The sequence below is a fragment of the Chinchilla lanigera genome, unplaced genomic scaffold (genome assembly GCF_000276665.1).
Source record: "Chinchilla lanigera isolate Chin_1 unplaced genomic scaffold, ChiLan1.0 scaffold00064, whole genome shotgun sequence".
NCBI lineage: Eukaryota > Metazoa > Chordata > Mammalia > Rodentia > Chinchillidae > Chinchilla > Chinchilla lanigera.
This window is the reverse complement of record NW_004955465.1, coordinates 1,227,028-1,248,046: the sequence shown is the minus strand read 5'-3', so window position 1 is coordinate 1,248,046 and position 21,019 is coordinate 1,227,028. Positions and strand designations below refer to the sequence as shown.

General features: G+C 48.1%; 1 protein-coding gene across 1 annotated transcript in view; it reads right to left on the bottom strand.

The window, feature by feature from the left end:
* Gfod1 (glucose-fructose oxidoreductase domain containing 1) overlaps positions 1-12,130 on the bottom strand; it is a 102,156-nt gene extending 90,026 nt beyond the window's left edge. The window contains exon 1 of the mRNA XM_005398800.2: positions 11,187-12,130. Coding sequence (XP_005398857.1) covers positions 11,187-11,439 — 253 coding nt within the window. The 5' untranslated portion in view covers positions 11,440-12,130. The remainder of the gene's footprint in view (positions 1-11,186) is intronic.
* Positions 12,131-21,019: the final 8,889 nt, after the last annotated feature.

Genomic DNA, 21,019 nt, shown 5'->3' with positions numbered 1-21,019 from the left:
CCTATTTAAAAACGGACAAGGGATCTGAATGGATAACTGATCAGAGAAGGTGTATAACTGGACAGTTAACCCATGAAAGATGCCTAGCACTGTCAGGCATTAGGAAAATGCAAATCAGATTCACAAAACGAGATACTGCAAAATACTGGCTACAGTGGCCTTTATCAAAAAAAAACTGACAATACTAAGTACCGGCAATGACGTACAGAAACAAGAGCTTTCCCGCATTGCTGGCAGGAAGATAAAAGCATATGCCTGCTTTGGAAAACAGTCTGGTAGTTTTTTAAAAAGTTAAATCTATACATTCCATAAAACACAACACTTTCCGGCCCGGATCTCTCACTAAGAGGAATGCAAATGTGGATCTACAGAAGACTTGTATGCAAATGTTCACAGCAGCTACAAAATAAGATAATAAAAATACTTGTCAGAGGTGAACGGATGTCCAAAATGTGTTGTGTCCATATGTTCGTGGAATATTACTTGGCATTAAAAAGACACGAGCTTTTGAGATATGCAACGCGAATGAACATCAAAAACATCATGCCACCTGAAAGAACTCAGACCCAAAAGACTACATGTTACATGACTCCATTTATATGAAATTTTGTGGAAAAGTCAACAACGGAGAAAGCAGATCTGTGCGCCTTTTTGCCAAAGAGCACTGCAAAACCTGCAAACCAACTTAGCTTGGGGATTCAAAACTTAACAAGTTTCAGTTGATGGATATTTTGCTAACAAAAAGAGCAGTGGAGTAACCCTGAAAATTGAAAACTTTTTAAAAATTATATCATATTCATGTAAAGCTATTTTTCTGCATTTTAAAATATTCTACAGTAGAACACCAAGAATTCTCAAGGGAAGTCTAAGCCCAAGGCATCTTGGGACTTGCTTAAGCCCTAGAGGTCCCGATCCCCACAGACAGGTCCAGAACTAGTCAGGAAGAAGGGTTCCCCTGGTTGTCCGGGGCGAGCATGTGACAGCCTTTCCTCAACACTTCATTATCCAGAGACTGAACCAAAACCAAGTTCTCCCTCCAAGATCCTCATCCCTTGAGGACACGAGCTCAGAGGCTTACAGATTTCTGGGGACCCACACCCTCGACTGGACTCACTGCAGCAGCTTCTCCACCAACAAGTCTCTCAAGACCTACACCTGTGGAACGTGACTTGCAGGTTATCTGTCACCCTGCTGTCCTGACCAGGTGGCCTTGATCCAGCCACAATCTGGAGAAACAGAACCAACGGGACGTCTGTGCATAACGTACAAATGTTCCTGCACTTATGACAGGGTGACATCTCCACAAACCCACCCTGCCCTGAAGACACCAGCAGCAGAAAGTACATGGACTCCACCTCACCTACCAACCCACAGCTGAGCACCGCAGCACACTGTAGGGCCACACGTCTCCCCTCGCAATCACAGAACTGACCAGGAGTCTGGTCCCTGCCCAACATTGAGACAGAAGTGAATCAAATATCACTATCCTGGGAAAAGACCCAAGATTAAAATTCCAAATACAGATTCCACTGGATGCCTAGCTCTTTCACACCACAGTAAAGTTGAGAAATTGTTAAGTTGAACATTTTAAGTGGGGGACTGACTAGGGATTTATTTTAAGGAATCGGCTCCTGCGACTGTAGGTGTGGACAGGTCTAAAATCTGCAGCGAGGGCCGGCAGGCTGGAGGCCAGCATGCACTTACCACACAAAAGCACTCAGAAGGCAAAAACCCTTCTTCCTCAGGGACCTCAGCATTTGTCCTGACTCCTGACTCCTTCAAGGACCTATGCTCTGTAAAGGCTTAAGGGCCAAAAACTGACCGCGAGACTTCACGCAGCAGGTACATTTACCCACTTTCCCACCACATACAGTAGCCCCAGAAGCTGGGCCTGTACTGTTCACCTCACTTCATCTCGTCATATAAGTGTTACAAGAAGGACAAGCCCAGTCCAAACAGATATTTGAGAAAAAGACAGAACACCTTCATATGACTTACTGTATTATTACAATTGTTCTATTATATTTACTATTGTAACTAATACGTTACTGTCAGTCTCTTACTGTGTCTAATTTATGAATGAACTCTATCATAAATGTATAAGAATGAACAATATATACCTGTGGTTCACAGTATATATACATGTGGTTCACAGTGCTATCACAGCTGCAAGCATCCATGGGAGTCCTTGATCATATCTCCCACAAATAAGGGGGACTCCTGTGCTTGTAAAATATATACATCTTATACTTAAGAATAACAAGGCTGGTGTCATTGGATCATCACATATACTATTTCTTTGCCCTGTTTTACTGTGGTCATTATGAAAGCTGTGAAACACCAAATGTGTATTTCATAAAGTAGATAAATCGGGCCTAATCAAGAAATGTCTCTATCTATAAAAACTTCACCCAAGTCTGCATTCTTACAATCTGCACAGGAGAGCAGCTCAGTTTGAATGGACAACTCTCAGTCCCTCCATCCCATTGTCCTCCAGCTGAGTGGTCCTGGAAGCATTCTGGACCTACCCCTACACTGTAGAAAAAGAGTGGGCCAGGTGAGGGCATCCAACCAAGCAGGGACAACTGGAAGGAGAGGCTGCACCTTCCAGATGGCTAAACCTGCACTACTATGTGTATCTGGGAGCTGCAGGTGGACAGTTTTTTGTCTACCACTATGGTGGATGGACAAGTGGTAGTCAACTTGTAAAACTCAGATGAACTGAATTAGTGTGGTGCTGGATGTAGGAGGCCCACCTGAGGATTGTTGCCAACAGCATAAAAAGGGGAACTCGAGGGGAAGAAATGGGAGCTGTTGGTTTCCTGGAGGAGCTTGTCATGCTGGCTTTCCTGATATGAACTCGGCTGTTCTCATCATCGGAGGAACTCTAGACCTTGTGGTCACTGAGAATAGCTGCAGTTCACTTTGGGGGAGCTCTGGTCCTTACTCTGAGCATCGCTTTCTGGCTCCAGAGGGGAAGATGGGGCACTGTTCAGTGTCGTAGAGAAGCTTGTCAAGCAGGCTTTCCTGATAGAAACTCGGCTGTTCTCCTCCTCATCAGAGGAGATCGGGACCTCATTATCGCTGAGGATGGCTGTGGTACCTTTGGGGGAGCTCTGGTTCTTACTTTAAGCATCACTTCCTGGCTCTAGCACAGATCCCTCAGCCTGCTGGCATAGCACCACAGCACACTGTAGGGTCTTACACCAGCCTTGTTATTCTTAAGTATAAGATGTATGTATTTTACAAGTATAGGAGTCCCACTTATTTGTGGTTAATATGATCAAGGACTCCCATAGCTGCTGGAAACTGTGATAGCACCGAACCATATGTATATATTGTTCATTCTTATACATTTATGACAGAGTTCCTTCATTCCACTGGCACAGACTTTCTAGCTTCCAACACCGACCTCTGGGCCCTCCCACTGCAGATCCATGAAACAGATTTGCATGAGACACTGTTGTGGACCCTAGGCCTCCAATTAGACTTGTGGGGGGCACTGTGATGGGCTGTAGGTGTTTAGCTGGACTCAGGCAGGACATTGCTGTGGGATCCATAGCCTCAGCTAGATTCTTTGGGTCTTTAGTGTGTGGACAGATTTCTTGTACTTCTTTGTACTTGACTCTTTGGGTGACTATTATAAAATAATCCTATAAATTATGTGTCTTGTATGAAATCGTTTCCCTTGTTAAACCCTGACCATAACAACCACACAGGCCTGTGAAGCTTAAGAGTCTGGTGTGAAGGTGAACAGATGATGGGCTGACACACAAAGAGGAGCACAGTGAAACTGTAGGAGCTCCTGGTCCGGGTACCCAAAACCCGGGTACCCAAAACCTGGCTGCATCCTGCTCCTGGGTTCCATGATTATGACCTTCTCCCAATGGACGATAAATGTTCATAGGAGCATGGCGCACACTCGGCAGTACCCCGGGTGCCTCCTACTGATCACATACTGTGAACTGATCACACAAGTGGGGTCCCTAGGCATCCACCAGGGATTAGTACCAGGAACCCCAAAGACACCAAAACCCTCAGATGCTCAAGTCCCTTATTTAAAACTGTGTAGGATTTGTATATAATGCGTGTGTGCTTCTGTGAACTAGTTTAAATCATCAGTACATTATTTATATTAATTCAATGTAAACACTATGTAAATAGTTCTGCGTTATTTAGGTTACAATGACAAGAAAAGCATTTGTACATGTTCAGTACAGATGTTCTTTCCTCCCTCAAATATGTTCAATCTGTGGTTGGGTGAATCCAAGCCTATGGAACCCACACACACAGAGGACCAACTGCGCCGGATGTGCAGGAAATACAAGAACTGATGCTTGGCTTAGGTATACTCCTTTTTAAAAATATGAGAACTTTTAACTGTATCTTCTGAATCTAGCAGAGGGAATCATCTCTTCAGAAAATATGGGAGGAAAAAATCCTCAAAAGCACCATGCATGTAGAAGAGGCTAGACAACTGATCACACTGGGAAAAAGTAAAATCAAATGTTTATTGAGCGAAGGGAAGACAGGCGAAGTCTTTACGAGCCGCCTCTCATTTTAATGGTCACGGCGTATGACAGTATCGTTAGCTCCATTTCATTGGTGAGAAAACCGAAGCATGAGAAGTGTGGGAAGCTCTGCCAAAGCCACACTTTCAGTAAGCAGCCAGCGTTTCCCACCACGAGCTGGTTTTGTGCAGCGCATTATCTTAGGATACTCTCAGGTGGGCCATGATTGGCCCAAATCAAAACATATAACAAGCAGCCTTTTACCTTTCCTGGTGAAACCCTTAAAACACACTATTTACTTCCACTTGTTTTTGTGGTTGTCATTCTGCCTCAGTTTCAGATATCAAAGTATTCTGCTTCTTCATCTGGCTTCTTCTCATTCCAATTTAAACTTCTGCAGAATGGTCCATTTACAAAGCCAGATATCATCCACAACACAATCACTCACCCGCACCTAATTTCAGTTAGATAAAATGAGACTGGTGAAGCCTGACTTTTCCTAACAGTAAATAGAGTAATTTCTTTCATTACACAGTGCCCAAGGGCTTTCTCCACTCTATACCAGTTGCTAGGACAAAATCATTTCCTGCGGTGCATGGGGGCAGGAACCCAAAGAGAAAAATACAGTCACTGTTTTTGCACACAGTGCCAGGATAAGAATAAATCCAAAAGAAACCTCATGGAAGAACTGAAAACGTGAGGTTTGCTCAGTTTCAGAATGGTCACTATCAGGTTCAAGTTCAGCCTTGTCATTATCTGCAGCGACATCTCAGCTGTGGTGGCACTGACAGCCTCCTCACTCTCACCTCTGTCTCCACAGCCTTCAACATCAGGCAGCTGCTGTGCCTGGGAAGTAGGACAGGAAAGGGCAGTGGCTCCAAGCAGGGCCTCCGCTAAGGACAGGAAACAAGTTGGGACTCGATCAGTGCACAGCAAGATCTGAGCCTCACAAAAGCCGCCAGCCTTTTGGCCCCAGGAGAAATTTCTGTTCCCACAGGGGCCCTGCACCAGGAGAACGTGAATAGCCATCTCCAAAACCAGGACAGGAGTCATGAAAACAGATGCCTGCACATTCCATGCAAGACAGCAGGTACTTTGGCCCAGTTCCTCTGGCAAGTAATTACTCATGGCAGGAGACGCCCTATGCTCCCGAAGGGAGCGGGTATCTCATCTCTAGTGCCTGGCTGTGCCAGCATCAGCAATGACCCACAGCTGGCTAGAAACAGTCAATCTTGGGTCTCCCCGCCCCCCGACCCGAAGCCTGCATTTTGAAGAGATCTCCAGGGGACGTAACTGCACGTTGAAGTTGGAAAGACTGTGCCTGGGGGTGCCAGCCAGCGCACACAGCACAGAAACGTGTTCATGGACACATTCTGATGATAACTTTCTGTCTCCCACACATATACACTCAAACGATGGAAACGCAGTGTGCATTTGTTCATCATTCAACAGACATGTGTCATATGTCTACTACGGGACTAGGTGGGGCCCTGTCTGGGGTAGATAAGGCTTCCCTTATCTGTGAAGCTCCTCTTGTTTGAGCAAGGTGAACGAGGGCCCCACCTTCTAGCTGGGGAGACAAACAGTAACTAAGAAGACAACCATGCAAGCGAAAGTGATCATCACAAACTGACAAGTGCCACGGGGAAGACGAAAAGGATGACAGAGGCATGACTGGGATGCACAGGAGAAACTTCTAATGGGAAGGAAAGGGTCCAGAGAGGCTTCTCTCCCTAATTATATTTAATCTGCAATTCCAAAGTGAGAAAGAGCTGGCCATGCAAAGGGGTAAGGGGAGAACCCTCCGGGCCAGGGCAAGAGCAGCAGAAAGGCCTGGGGTCAGGAAAGTGGATGAGGGGCTGCACAAACAGAAAATGATCCCAGTGCTTCAAGGGCAGCAAGTCCCAGAGAAGGTGCAGTTGCCAAAGACGCGAGAGGTAAGGCGGGGCCGTTCCAGGCTAACTACATCACAGTAAAGAGCCTGGATCTTACTCCAAACGCCATGGGAACGGCCAAGAGCAGAGAGACTCGTATGTGTGCATGTAAATGAATGGCTTATGTATGTCTTTATACATGTTCACTTTTTCCACTGGATAGAGACTGCATCAGATAAGCAAAGACTGGAATTAGGCAGGCAGCAAGCTAGCTCAGTGACTAGTCCAGGTATAGTGGATCATTGCTAAAGGACAAATCATTAACATATTCTGACCAACTCCAAAGGCTGGTGCTGGCCCCGAGCGCTGAGCTGCTCTGGACATAAATGTGAGCAAGGCCATCCTTTCTACCTTCAGGCAGCTGGCAGCCAAGGCCTTAGGGGAAGAGGCACAAGGGGAAAGTGACAAAATGCAATGTCATTGCAGGTACAGTTAATTTGTCAATATCTTTATTAAATGAAATAAGCACATCCTCCCTGACCAGCTCTTAGTTCACACAGTTATCCTACAAATACACCAGTATATGTGCAAAATGATAGCATTTGCTCACAAGTATTCACTTCATATTTGCATAAGCAAAAGATTAGAAATGAACTGAATGTTGCTGAGTAACAGGGAACTGCTTCAATCTTGGTTTACCCATACAATGGAATATTATTCCATTCTGAGCTATATACTGTACATATATCATGTATATATACATACACCTGTGTGTGTATACTGTTGCTCTGTATCTGCAGAAGGTTGGTTCTAGGACTCCCATGGATACCAAAATTCATAGATATTCAAGTCTCTTATATAAAATGGCATCATGTTTGCATAGAACCTGTGAAAATCCTCCCATATACTTTAATCTCTAGATTACTTATAATGCAAATGCTATGTACATGGTTGTCCCACTGCATTGTTTAGGGAATGACACGTAAAAAAGTCTGTACATGTTCAATAAAGGTATAACCTTTTAAGTATTTGTGACTCACAGTTGACTGACTCCATAGGTGTGAAACCCAGAGGTACAGTGAACCAATGTATGAAAAAAAAAAATACACACACACACACACAGCATCTAAATTTTACATAATATCAAGTACTTTTAAAGATATTACATTTTTAATACTTACATTTTCAAGATAACATTGTTGCATGACAAAAGAAAAATATACAGCAGAGTGGATGGGATCTTACTAATTGTGTACAAAGGATTTAAACATTCTCAGGTCTGTATTTACCCGTACATATCTAGAAAAAAATCTGAATAGGAAACTTTAAGGAAACAAACAAAAAAAGATAATGTTGATTGCCTCTGCTGGATTACAGAGACTAGGGAACATTTACTCTTCACAGTGTACTTTTTAGAGCATTTGAAAATTGTACCATGGGACTATATAGTCTATTCAAAATAACTAAATAAAATTTAAACTTTAAACAAATTCATTCAAATAAGTGCTGAAAAGATGCAGGCACTTGGTGCTGCAAACCCAGAAGTCAGGGCTGATGCAGTGGAATGGAAGGATTCTGGGAGCACTAACAGCAATATCTTGAAGGTCAAACAGTCATCAGTCACAACCCCAAGGGACCAAGGTGCTTCTGACAGAGGCCTGGACATAGACACCAACAGGGTCCCTTCCAGGAAATGCCAGCAGCATCTTAGCTGAAGCCCCTTGTGCCGATTCTTGCCTTTGGGCCATGAATTAGGCTTATCCTGGAAGTGACAGAGCTCATACAAGGGGAAACAGCACAGGGCCAGGTCTGTAGTTCTCCAACCTGACCAGCAGCAGTGTGGAGCAGGGGCGGGGACCGCCTGGAGGCTAACTCAGAAACACGACAAGGATCTGGATGCCTGTGCGAGAACTGATGTCACAGAAGCAGGAATAGATACACAGGGACTCAGAAGACAGCACCAACCCTGAGTGAGAACTGATTCCATGGGTGGGGTACAGAGGGACCTAGGACATCTCCAGCAATGTCACCGGGCTGCTGCTACCTGGCAGAAGGAATGGTCATGAGGAAGGGAGTTTAAAGTGTAGGAGAGGCAGCTCCATAGGGGCAAATTCTAGCTGCACGTCCTGGGACAAACTGACAGAGGTCTCCAAAGCTCAGTTCCTATTGCGTTCATCTCCACATTAAAGGATTATTTCAATCATGAAATGATTTTTACACAGCACCTACCACAGTGCCTGGCACACAGGCTGTCCTGACAGGTAGCCTTGGACAGCATACAGCTTGCACACGGTAGAAGTTTCTCTACAACAGAGAAATGCCAGGGCCACTGAGGTAGCTATTTCAAGGAAATTTCCAGAAATTTAAGGACCATAGGTGTGATTCCATAGACTCAAAGTCTCATTCTTTATGATCCCATCAATGAGGCCCTTCCCTCGATTGGCCTGGGACAGGTATATAGACTGAACACCACAGATTTCTCTCTTTTCTTGAGCAAACAACTCAAAGCCCAGGCTTTTACCTAAAGGGGGACAATTCACCAGGACTAGTCCAAGGTTGGCTGGTTTCAACTGCAGCTGAACACCAATATCTACAAACCCTCAATGGCCAGGCCACCCCGATAACTGCTGGGGTTTTTCACTTCCTGTGTTGTGGGCATCGAGCCTCTAACCGTGACTGAGAAGACAAACAAGACAACCACCCCACTGTGTAATCAAAGGCACAACCCAGGACAGCCCCATCCGGGCATTTTTCCCAGGATGCTGAAGACAGGGACAAGACTAAAAACCCCAGCCACATCTAAAGGAAGCCCAGTCCTTCCATGTTTCTGTAATTATCATCTTCCTTATCACTTTGAATTACAAATAGAAGACTTAAAGGAAGACTAAAACCTTCCATGAAAATATAAACAAAACCCTATTTCTTGGTCATACTTTTATTTTCCTTGTGTGTGTGTGTGTGTGTGTGTGTGTGTGTGCTAGGAAATGAATGAACCCAGGTCTTCACACAGGCTAGGCAAGTGCTCTACCCCAGGGCTACCTCTCCAGGCCCCTTAGTCACATTGATTAAACTAAGTCTGTCATGCTTCTTACATTTGGTTCGGTACAAGTAACTCACATCATCAAGAACCCAGGGCCCTATGCGTGCTAGGCACACCCTCTGCCCCTGAGCTACAGCCCCTGTTCGCAGAGGAATATTTGAAACAAGACCAGAGGGACCATCCTAATCTAGACCACAGCTCTTAAAGCAAGATCCCCCAAGGACTTTCATGGCCAAAGGGCTCGACATGGTCAGAACACAAGAACGCCCTGGTTCCCCAGACTACTACTCCCCTGCTCTAGGGTAGCTCTTGAGTATGCCCCCAGGGCCGTGCCACCATGCAGGAAAGAAGTGGTACTCCAACCAACCCTTCTGATATACCTAGTCCAGCCTCAAAGGAGCCAGTTTTATACTCATTTCCCTAACATATCTATACAATAGCTTGGTTATAATCTATTTGATACCCACAGATTCCATGTGAACAAGGGAGTTAGCTACCCAACATAAATGTTCCATCAAGCTGAAAAGAAATATTCTCCAGAATGCAGTGGCATTCAATTCAAGGCCACAGCAGCCAGGCTACAAAGGCCAGGAGCTTCATTCATATTAAAGCTGACAACCTTGAGCAGCCCCTTTAGGAGCCCTACCAGTCATCCCATCCCATCCTGTCAGAAGCGTTGTCCCTTTCTTCACCAATAAAACTCCAGCTTTCAAAGGGGATTACAGTAAATATCCTAGTATACTAAAGAGTCACCTTCCTCCTGCGATTGTTTTAAGTACTGGTGAGAACACTGATTCACAAAACATGCACTTCTTTCTCCCCTGAGCACCCAGGGAGATAGTGCTCCCTGAGCCCAAAGACTCCAGAAAGTCTGGGAGAGGGTGTGGACAGAATGTTGGGGTCAGTGAACTCACCCGAAGTCTGCGGGTCACCACCATACCTGAGCTATGCCTGTAGGAAATTAAGGAGGTACCATGCCATGCTTCAAAAAGAAACTGGCAGAGTTTGGCCTTTTCCAACACAGAGCACCCACGCCTCTGGAACTACCATCCCCATGCTCTAAAAATGAGACAGCCACAATTCCAAATCGGTGCAGAAGACAATTTCAGGCAGGCTGCCCTCAAAAGTTAAATTCCTCAGGTTTTACCAAACCAGTCTTTACTAACCCAAAACAACACCTCTAAAAATGAGCTAACAGACACCCCTTCCATCCAACCACTCCCACCATACTCGCCTCTAGCACAGATGAAATAATCCCACCCTATTGCCACATCTCTTATCTCACAGGAAACTCGCAGGGTGGCAACAAACGACCCTAGCATGGCGCCCCAGGTGCCGAGAACCGGGTACTGTACTCTATCGCCCCAGGAAAAGCCAAGACACGTGTAAGGCCCTTTATTCAGGCATTTTTGGCCTGGCGCTCTCCTCTCTCAGGTGCGCACACACGAACACATTCGGCGCTACACACACAGCTGGAGACCGTTTCTTCTCTCCAAAGAGCGACCTATCTCCAGTTCTGAGCCGCATCCCGGGACCCACGCCTCCTCCTGCCTCCGCGCCTCACACGTGAGTTAGTGCGTCCAGACAGAGCCAGGAGAAGGGCGGATGTGGGGGAGGCCAGGGACTAGGGAAGCGGGAACTCCGAGTGGGAGGTGGGATGGCAGGGCAAATGCAGTGCAGGCTTCTGGGGTGTGGAGAGCGCATGAGAAAGGCAGCGGCGAGAGAAGCTTAGAGAGGGGAGGGAGAGAGGGGGTCACTCACCCAGGGTTTTGACAGCGATCTGCCTGGTGAGGGGCGGCGGCAGGTTGATGCACACCAAGTCCACGTCCTGATGCAGCAGCACCTCGTCGATGCGGCTAGTGTAGAAGGGGACGCTCATCTCCTTGGCCAGCTCCTCCGCTTCTTCCTGCGTGCGGCCCCACAGCGCCTTCACCGCGAAGCCCTCGTCTTTCAGCAGAGGGATGATGACACGGGCCGTGAGGCTGGTGCCGAACACGCCCACCCCGGGAAGCATGGCTGCTCCGGTCCGCCGGGTCCTGCTTCTGCCCGCGTCTCGAGGCGCACAGGCGCGCGCACACCTCTCCAGTCGGCTCCGCACCCGCCTCCTGCAGCCGACCGCGCCGAGCACCGGGCAAGACGCCCGGGGGCCGAGAGCGCACCGAGCTGCAGGCGGAGCAGGCTCGGGGCGCCTCAGCGCGGTGACTGCGGCAGTGTCCGCCACGCGGGGCTCCTGTCCTTCCTGGAGGCAGTGGCGGGGACTCCCCTAGGGCGCCCGAGACCCCGAAGTCCCTCGGATCCCGGGCTCAGGCAGCGCCCCCGCTGCGGCGCCGGCCGGCTCCGTGCGCCCCGCCGAGGCCGCTCCATGGCCCGCTCATCCCCACGGGCGCGTCGCCGCAGCCGCGCACCGCCGCTCTCCCGCGTCCTTCCAGCAGCCGGCCAGTCGCACGCGCGGTTCTACACCCTCCGGCCACGGACTCGCTGTCTCCCCCGCCCTGGGTTCCGAATGAAATCAACCAGCAGCCACCAGGAGGCCGACCGAGCACGCGGCCAGGAGCGCGCGCAGCGGCGACCACGAGCCGGCGCCAGGCTCTTCACTCTGCCATATTCGCTCGCTGATCCGGCGGCCTCGGCCCCAGGCTGGCGAGGGCTCCGGGATCCCGCGGGGACGAGGGCGGAGTTGCCGAGTTTGGCTGTCAGCGGCCGGGGTTCCTGCACCGCCCTCGCCGCAGCACAGCGCACCATTGGCCCTGCGCTCCGCCCCCGCCCGCCCGCGGCTGGGGTGCGCGCGGCGCGGAGCCGGAGCTCAACCTGGCTCCGCCCCTGCCCCGCCCCACTCGCCTCCGGCCGCTCCGCGTCTCCCCTTTCTCGGCCCTGGCCTCCGCCTTCTCTCCCCGCTTCTCAGCAAGCCCCGCCCCAAGCAAGCAAATAAATCTATCAAAGGCGGGCGCGCCCTAATAGGCTGCTAGCCGGTCCCTTGGAAGAGCTCTGCGGGCGCCCTGGCCGCGGGGAGACCAGGGGACCCAGCGCGGTGTGAGCAACGGCTAATTACAAGCTCCGCTCCTGGAGGGCTTCCTACGTGCCGCGCACCACGCTAGGGAAGCCTTCCAGACATTTTCCTTTTAAACAGCCAGTTAACCCTTAAGTTATTGAAAACCCATTTCACCGATGGTGGAGATGAGCCCGGGGAGGATAAATGCCTTGCTCAAGGAGATACAAATGAGCAACAACAGGCCTATGATTGGAATCCAGAGTCGACGCTGAACCCCAGAGTTTTATCTTCTACGCAAGCAGGCGCGGGCCGCCGGCCGCCTCTCCGGCGGCGCACGCACGGTCCGCCGCCTTCCAGGCCGTCAGGTTGGGCAGGCTCCGCTTTCCCCCTCCCCAGGCCCGTGCCCAGCTGACCCCTCGGCGCTGGCCGCGGGGGCTGGGTCGGGGTCTCCGAGCGCCCGCAGCACGCGCGTCTCGCCCTGGCTTCCCAGGCAGATGTGCAGCTCTGGCCAGGTGCCACGCCCGCTCTGGCCTCTGTTTGCGCGGCTTCTTGCGCGCTTTGCCGCACCCGCGTGGCCCCACCTGCCGGGGACGGGGAGGATATTAGGGGTTCCCGCCATCTGCGCACCTAACTCCACGGCCTCCTGGTATGTGATAGGCGCTCAGTCACCGTTTAGTAAACGGACGGCAGCTTATTGAATGCCTGCTTGGCACCCACTGGGTCGCACGAGGAGATACGCAAGGCTGAATGACACGGAGACCTGACCTTTCGCTCAGTGTCTCTAAAAAGTCACGGGTCACATCCTGTTCTGTTACCTTCAGCGCGCCGTTCAGTGTGGCACGTGGTCTGCTTCAATGCGGGTGGGAATCGTGACCGTGCACGCGTTAAAGCAACTTGTAACAGCTGCCGGGGGCGGGGCGCGTGGAGGGAGCGGAGACCAGGAAGGCTTAGGTGTGGCAAGGCGGGCACGAAGCTGACCTCGGGACAGAGGAAGAAAGGACACTGAGCGCTGGGTGGCCTGAGGAGGGTTGAGACGCTCTGGTGTGGACCGTCTGCTACTGCGCAGAGGCAGGACCGCCTCCTGGACAGGGGTGTGGGCGGGGGTGTCAGAGGGGCGGGTCCACGGTCACTAGTCAGAGGCGGCAGGGCAGGCAGGCTGCGAGACGACCAGGGCTCCAGGCTGACTCCTGCTGTGCCATGCACTAGCTGTGGGACCTGGGACTTACATTCCCGCACCTTTTTATGTCGCATCTGCAAAATAAGGGTGATAATATGGACTTCAGAGGATTCTGTGAAACCGTCTTAAACTTAGTACACCTATAGAAATGCTTTATGTAAATATATATAACCTGCATTGTACATTATTCATTTATTCCATATAGCTTATTTAAATGCTCTATTTAAATGCCAACCTGCACCTATACCCCATATACATGCTCTTATAAACACAGGTAAATATAGAGGGTGGCCTGTTACCAGCATCACTCCGTGATGTGAGAGACAACTGAACACATGCAGCGGTATCAAGTTAGTAAGAGTTTTGTTTGTATTCTTTTAAAGGAAACTCTATCCTCCCTTCCTGCGACTGAAAATAGACCTGTCTTCATAGCATGGAAAGAAAAGAGAACGGGCCCCTTGGATTCTCCCTACAAATCTGTACAATGATCATCTTCCTCATTTCACAGATGACAAAACCAAATCCTGGCAGCAACTGAAACTTACAGATCTAAAGCAGAATGCTTCATTTCATATCAAACCCCCAAAAGGTTCCTTCCTCCAAAACAAAGGCTTCCCCTGCCCAGCAGGTGGCCAAAGCCCTTACCCCAGGAAGGTTGCTGCTTCTCACATACCCACTATGGTTAGCCAGTAACACATCCTGTCTGCTCTGCTTGCAAAAGCTGCGCAGTCTGACCATTTCTCCCCACCCGAGTGGGGGTGCCTGGGTCAGCACGGTCAGTATCTGGACTGCTGTCCCCAATGGGCTACCTGCTTCCATATTGTGCCTCAAAGTCCGTATTCTCTGTGCAAAAGCCAGCGTGATCTTCAGAAGCTGGGTTAGATCAAGGCCCACCAGCTACCAGGAATTCTCATCTCACTGAAACCACTCCAGCATCCTCAGGTGACCGGAAGGGCCCTCCCTGCCCTGACCCTGGGCTCGCTATCTCAGTGCCTCCCATTTATCATCCCACTCCTTGCATTCCAGCTCGTCATGAGCTGTACAGACTGGGCTTGCTCTGACCTCAGCTGTTTTCCCTGCCTGACACCCTCCCTCCTACACACACACACACACACACACACACACACCCATGGGATTCTCACTTCACTCAGGCCTCTGCCTAAATGTCCCCCCTCAGATGCCTTGCTGGACCACTTCCTCTGAAACGACATCCTTGTCATGTTTCATGCCTTTATCCAGCTTTATGTTCTTTATAGCTCTTATCCCTGCTTCATAGTACATCACAGATCTGTTTATCGCTCATTTTCCTAGACACTTGACCAACTCTCTAAGGTCAGAAGTGTGTGTCTCATTCACTTCTGAATGCTCAGCACCTAAAATTGTCCAGGACACCCACTCGACATTGAGTGTACTTTGAATGAATGCTTGCACATTCTAACCGCCGTGTGCTATGGGGATTGTATGAGCCGCTGCTCTGATTGGGAATGATTGAAGTGTGCACCCTAGTTTCATACAGCGAAATTCAGCCCCCATTTGTGGAGGTGTTAGAGTGAAATCTCATCTGACTGCGATGTTGAGAGACGAGGTCTTTGGGAGGAGATTAGGATGAGACAGGGTCCTCAGACAGAGCCCCCATGACCAAATCCTGGTGGCTTTGTTAAAAGGAGAGACCACGAGATGCACACCTGTGTGCGCTGTCTCTGGCATGTGCTGCCCTGCACCTTTGGACTCTGGACAGGAAGGCCATTGCCACACGTGGGCCTTCAACTTGGACCAGACCTGTGAGCTAAAATACACCTCTTTTCCTTCCATTCACCCACTCTGTGGTGGTGTTATTTGCAATAGAAAAGAGACTAACAGAGTTAATATTCATCAGGGCCTCAGAACTGTGCCAAGTGTCATGGGCAAGAATGATCTTGGCACTGGCAATGCCAGGCTGAGCAGGGTAGAGATCAGCCCTCAGGCTGCTTATGACACAACTCAGCGTCCCAGGAGGAGCTGCTCCGGCAGGCTCCAGAGCAGAGGAGCCCTTGGAAAGCAGAAAGAGAAGCCTGTGGAGAGAAGCGGGCTGGACCTTAGCTTTGAAGGACTGGCTGGAGTTGGCCAGAAGAAAGGAGAGTCTCTGGACAGGGAGGTGAGGATTGCGACACCTGGGGAGGGCAGGGCCAGTGTGGAGGCACCTGGACACGGCGGGGAATCGCTGAGAGATTGAAAGCACAGAAAGAAAACTCACAGCAGAGTTTTAGAACCATGACCACTGAGCGTGGTAGGTCGAGGGTGTCCTGGGAGAGGCCCGGGACTGCCCCAGGGGAGAGACCACTGCAGTCACCCCAGCGTGAAGAGGGGGGCAATTATTTCTTTTAATTTGGAGACAGGAAGTTTAGTCTTACTGGCCTTGAACTTGCAGTTCTCCTGCATCTGCCTTCTGAGTAGCTGGGATTACAGGCATGCGCCACCACACCCAGCTCTGTGTTTTAATTCACATTCTTCAATTGAAACGCTCTTAAATTCTGGATCCCAAATCCCACCCACTACCCCCTGACATTTGGACTTTCAGGCAGTTGTGAATATAGGCCTAAGATTTTCCTGCCCCTTGGTGGTTTGGATGGTGAATGTTCCTAAAGGCCCTGTGATAAAGGCATGGTCCCCAGGGTGGCATTTTTCGGGGATGGAGGAACCTTTAGGAGCTGGAATCTAGTGGGAGGCCTCAGGCCGCTGGGGTGTACACTTGAAGGGGACTGTGGGACCCCAGGTCTTCATCCTCTATTTGCTTCCTCACCAGGAGGTGAGCATTTTTCTGTGTGCTCCCTGCCATTGCCCCCTGACCTGACCCCAGAGGCCCAAAGGAATGGGTCTGCCCAGACTTGGACTATAACCTTCAAGATAGTGCACCAGAATATTTTCTCTTTACCCACTACCCACCTCAGGCATCTCATTATCAGGATGGGAAGCTAACTATTACACTTTGCAACCCATGATCTGGCTGCCAATCTCCACTATTTTATTTGCATCTAAGTGAACATTTTTAGGTTCATTTGAATGTCCTTTGAAATAATTGCCATGGGACTCTAATGTTTAAGACACTCTGTGCCTTTTAGAAATAAAAATAGGGTTCACTTTTTATTTCTAGATCTAGGATGATACTAAAATGGAATTTCCTGGATTAACTTAGTCTAAGAACCATTTTAATTTTTTTCACTGAAAAAGTCGTGTGTACATATTATAGAATTTTCAAAAAGTAAGATGAAGTCAGCCTTGATCTCACCATCCTGGCATACTGTAAATAATTTGGCTTATTGGCTTCCACAATTTTAGGAAATATGTTACTATTTTAATGAAATATAAAAGAGAAAGTTTTGCTATTTACGTTTTTGTTCTTGACACAAAGTAGAACTGGCTTTGGTTATTTTTATCAAAGCATTCATAAATATCCAATGCCCTTATTAATCTTAATATCTGTGCAATGGCATACTTTTGCCCTTTGGAGAAGTATCTGTTTGCCGAGTTGAAAAGTGAAATCTTCACAACTGTTAAAGACCCTAGGACAGGCGGTTCTACCAAACAGCTCTAATAATTATAGCACTGAAATGTATTCCTGATCTTGTCGGCAGCTGCAGAGTTCTTGAAAGTACCCAGTCTGCTTGCTTGTTCTTAGGAAAAGCCACCAGCTGAGCCCCACACAAGGGACACTAAGCTAAGCACTTTGCATATGTTATCTCCTTGGTTCTTTCAGGTAGGCACAATTATTCCCGTGATTGCAAATAAAGACACTGGTTTTTTTTGTTTTTTTTTTTTTTTTTTTGAAGTTAAGTAATTCCCTGAAGTCATAAAGGCAAGCATTTGATCTAAACCACCTGACTCCAAAATCATAGCACACACCTGCAGGCACTCTGTCCCTCCGGGGCAGGGCAGCACGCTTAATTCCCCTGAGTATGAGGTCACCCATGCTGCCACCCACATTGGGAAAAGCAGTGTTCGGCTTGGGCCCCTGCTCTTTGGAGCATGCGCACTGGGCAGGATTGGCCACCAGCATCTTTGCCTGGCTCCTGCAGTAGATTCTCACACTTTTGACTCTCCTGACCCTGAAGTAACCAGAAGCAACAGTTGCCTCACTGACTTGTCCCAAGCCCTCAGTGTGTTCCCACTTGCACTTTCTATACTGGCTAAAATTCTTGGTAGGGCCCAGGAGGCTCTGGGCTCATTGAGTTCATACTCTCTGCTCCAGTCACACAAGTCTTCATGGTCCCCTAGGCTTGCCTGGTTCTCTCCTGCCTCAGGACATTTGCACTTTCTATCCCTTCCCCTGGGAACTCTTCCCTCTGCCTTGGGTGCTCTCCCCACCTCACTTTTGGCCATTTGGGTTCAACTCAGATGTAGAACCTCCCCACCCTCTGAAAGTAGCAGTCCTTCCCAAACCCCCCCAGTCGCTCTCTGACAATACCTTAATTTCATTTCTGGCACTTGCCACAATCTTTGAATCTGGTTCCTCAGTCATGGTTCTACCCCGGCTGGAATGTAAGCCCTGGGGCGGGGGGTTTGCCCATTCTTTTACTGTTATTCTTGGAGCTGAAAACACTACTTGGTATCTCACTGAGAGAGGACAAAAACCTCTTGAATGAATAAATCAGCCACATAGGCACTGAAACGTTTTTAATGTCATGCAATAGCACAGGGAAGTGCTTATTGCATAATGTTAGGTTTAAAGGGCCAAAACAATATTGCATACATAATATCATTACAGCTACAGCTGGTCCCCAGCTTAGGATGGTTCAACTCAGAATTTTCTGACTTTACAATGATACAATAAGCATTCAGCAGAAACATTATTGGGAACTGGGAATTTGGATGTTTTCCTTGACTAGGAAGATGTGGTCCAGTCCTCTCTGGTGATGCCAGGACAGTGGCAGCAAACACAGTTCCCAGGTCAGCCACGAGATGGGATGGGCATCAGCTGACACTCCACGGGGTGCTGTGCTGTTAACATTTTGGCATATAGGTACCCAGTGAGTTACAGGAGACATTTAACACTTTGGTATAAACTAGGTCTTGTGTTAGGTGATTCTGCCCAACTGCTGGCTGATAGGAATGTTCTGAGCGTGTTTCAGATAGGCAAGGCTAAGTAAGCTCTGGTGTTTGGTAGGCTAGGCCTACCTCTTGCAGGGAAATGAGTAGATAGAAATATTACAGGCAGTCGGACAGGGCTGGGCCCCTGAGGGAGCCCATATGGGAGACAAGATAGCTTGCAGCTGTGGGCCAGACCTCAAGACAAAAACTGAAACAAATGCACCCACATACCTCCCTAGGGATTCATATTCTAAATAAGTAGCTATCACTTTGAAAAAGCCAGGAAGAGCCACTAACCCAACCCCCTCCAGGAATAGCCCCTGCTCTGTATTCATGTCTGCTTGCTAAGTGACTCGCTTCCCCATTTGCTCCTGATTTAATCAGTTTTACCTGAGCACTTATACTCATAATCTTATTGGTTGATCAGTGAGTGCCCATATTTCCCACTGTGGACCCACCTTACTTGTGGTTTTGCTCTATAAAACTCCTAGAAAAGGCAGGGTCCTCGGCAACCCACTCGGGCCCCCTTCTGCTCCTCTCTGGGACAGAAGCTTTCTTTCCCCAATAAATACATTCTGCTGTTAACCTCTGTTGTTCCAAAAATTCATTCTTTGATTTTAAGGAACCCAAATTCGTCCCAGATATCTCTCAGGTTGGGAGTTTCTTTCCCCTAAATCATACCTATTACATGCATTCTCCATTTACAATATTTTCAGTTCACACTGGGTGTATCATCTGTAACACCACTGTAAGCTGTGGAGCATCTGTATTTGTTTTTGCTTTTGTATTGTAGTAAAATATACATAGCATGAAAATCAACACGGGGCTGGGGATTTAGCTCAGGGGCTGGGGATTTAGCTCAGCGGCAAAGCTCCTGCCTGGCAAGTGCAAGGTCGTGAGTTCAGTTCCCGGTACCGGAGAAAAACCAAAAAAACAAACAAACAAACAAAAGAAAATCAACATGTTAACCGCCTGAAGTGTACAATTCAGCATCATTAAGTGCATTCATGTTGTTGTGCATATCACCATATACCTGTATTTTAAAGACTAACCTCAAAATTGAAAAGTAACATACTCCAGTCTTCATTTCTCTGTTCTCCTTTTTTTTTTTTCTTTCTTATATTTGTCATGAGGGAAGTGTATTTAAATGTGTTAACTAACAGTTCTGGTGCCATGCATTGAAATCCAATCCCACATCTGGGTGCTGCATGTGAATTCATCAGGGAGAGGCGAGCGTGGCTGGTCCTGAGTCCACTGAAATACCAAAAATAGTAGTTGACTCAATGGCTCACAGCATCGGGTTTCTTATCTATGTCCCTCTCAGGGCTAAAGGAGCATGGTCACTCTGGGAAACACCATCCCCCAATGCAGCTTTGGAGAGTGGATCTAAAGTAGGGTAGTAGTTCCCTTGTCACTGTGGGATACGTCCCAAGCTACTGGGGGTGCCCCAAACCTTGTATTGTACTGAACCCTCTATGTACTACATATGTTTTTTACCTATCCTGTACATACCTATGTACAATCCAGATTGATTTATAAATTAGGCGCAGGAGGAGATTAATAATAGCCAATGATAAAATGGAATAATCATAACAAGATGCTGTAATACAAGTTATCTAACACTTATGAATTGTTTCTGGGATTTTCTATTTAATGTCTCGACTAAGACTGAACAGGAATTATGTGAAACTGCAGAAAGTGATACTGGCTACAGGGAGGCCCCTGGGAACACAGAGGGGCTTGGGGGTCGCAGAAGCTTGGGGTGCAACACACAGAACTTTTCCTCTGGATGTGTGAGGGTCCTCAGGTCCTTGGCTCTTTGCCATGTGAAATTTCTGCAGAAATGCTGGTCAGTGTGACTCTCTGTTGCCTTGGTTGACTTGGCAAGGGGCATAGGGACAGATGATATAATAACTGTATAAACAGACAGGAAAGCACCACAGTACTTGTTCTGGGCAGCTCAGTAAATACCTAGGAAAACTATTTAGCATCCCAAACCATTAACATGCTACTTACACAGGTTTTGCATGCACACGGCCACACACACACACCCACACACACTCACGCACACAGAACCCCTTTGTAACAGTCTGGCAGAAAGTAAATGCTATGTAAAATTTTAATTTGCAGTTGAGAGAATGACATGGCCTTTGCAATTCAAATTAAGAGTTTTTCATCACACTGTGCCCATAAATATGTATAATTATAATGTAGCAATTAATTTTAAAATTTTTAAATAAAATTAAAAAACAAATTAAGAACACGAAGTATGCTCCTTCGATTTCTAACTTCCTTCTCTTTTCCAGACAATAACTATTTATTGTTTGCTATGCAACCAATACATTTTAGAGAGGACTTCACCAA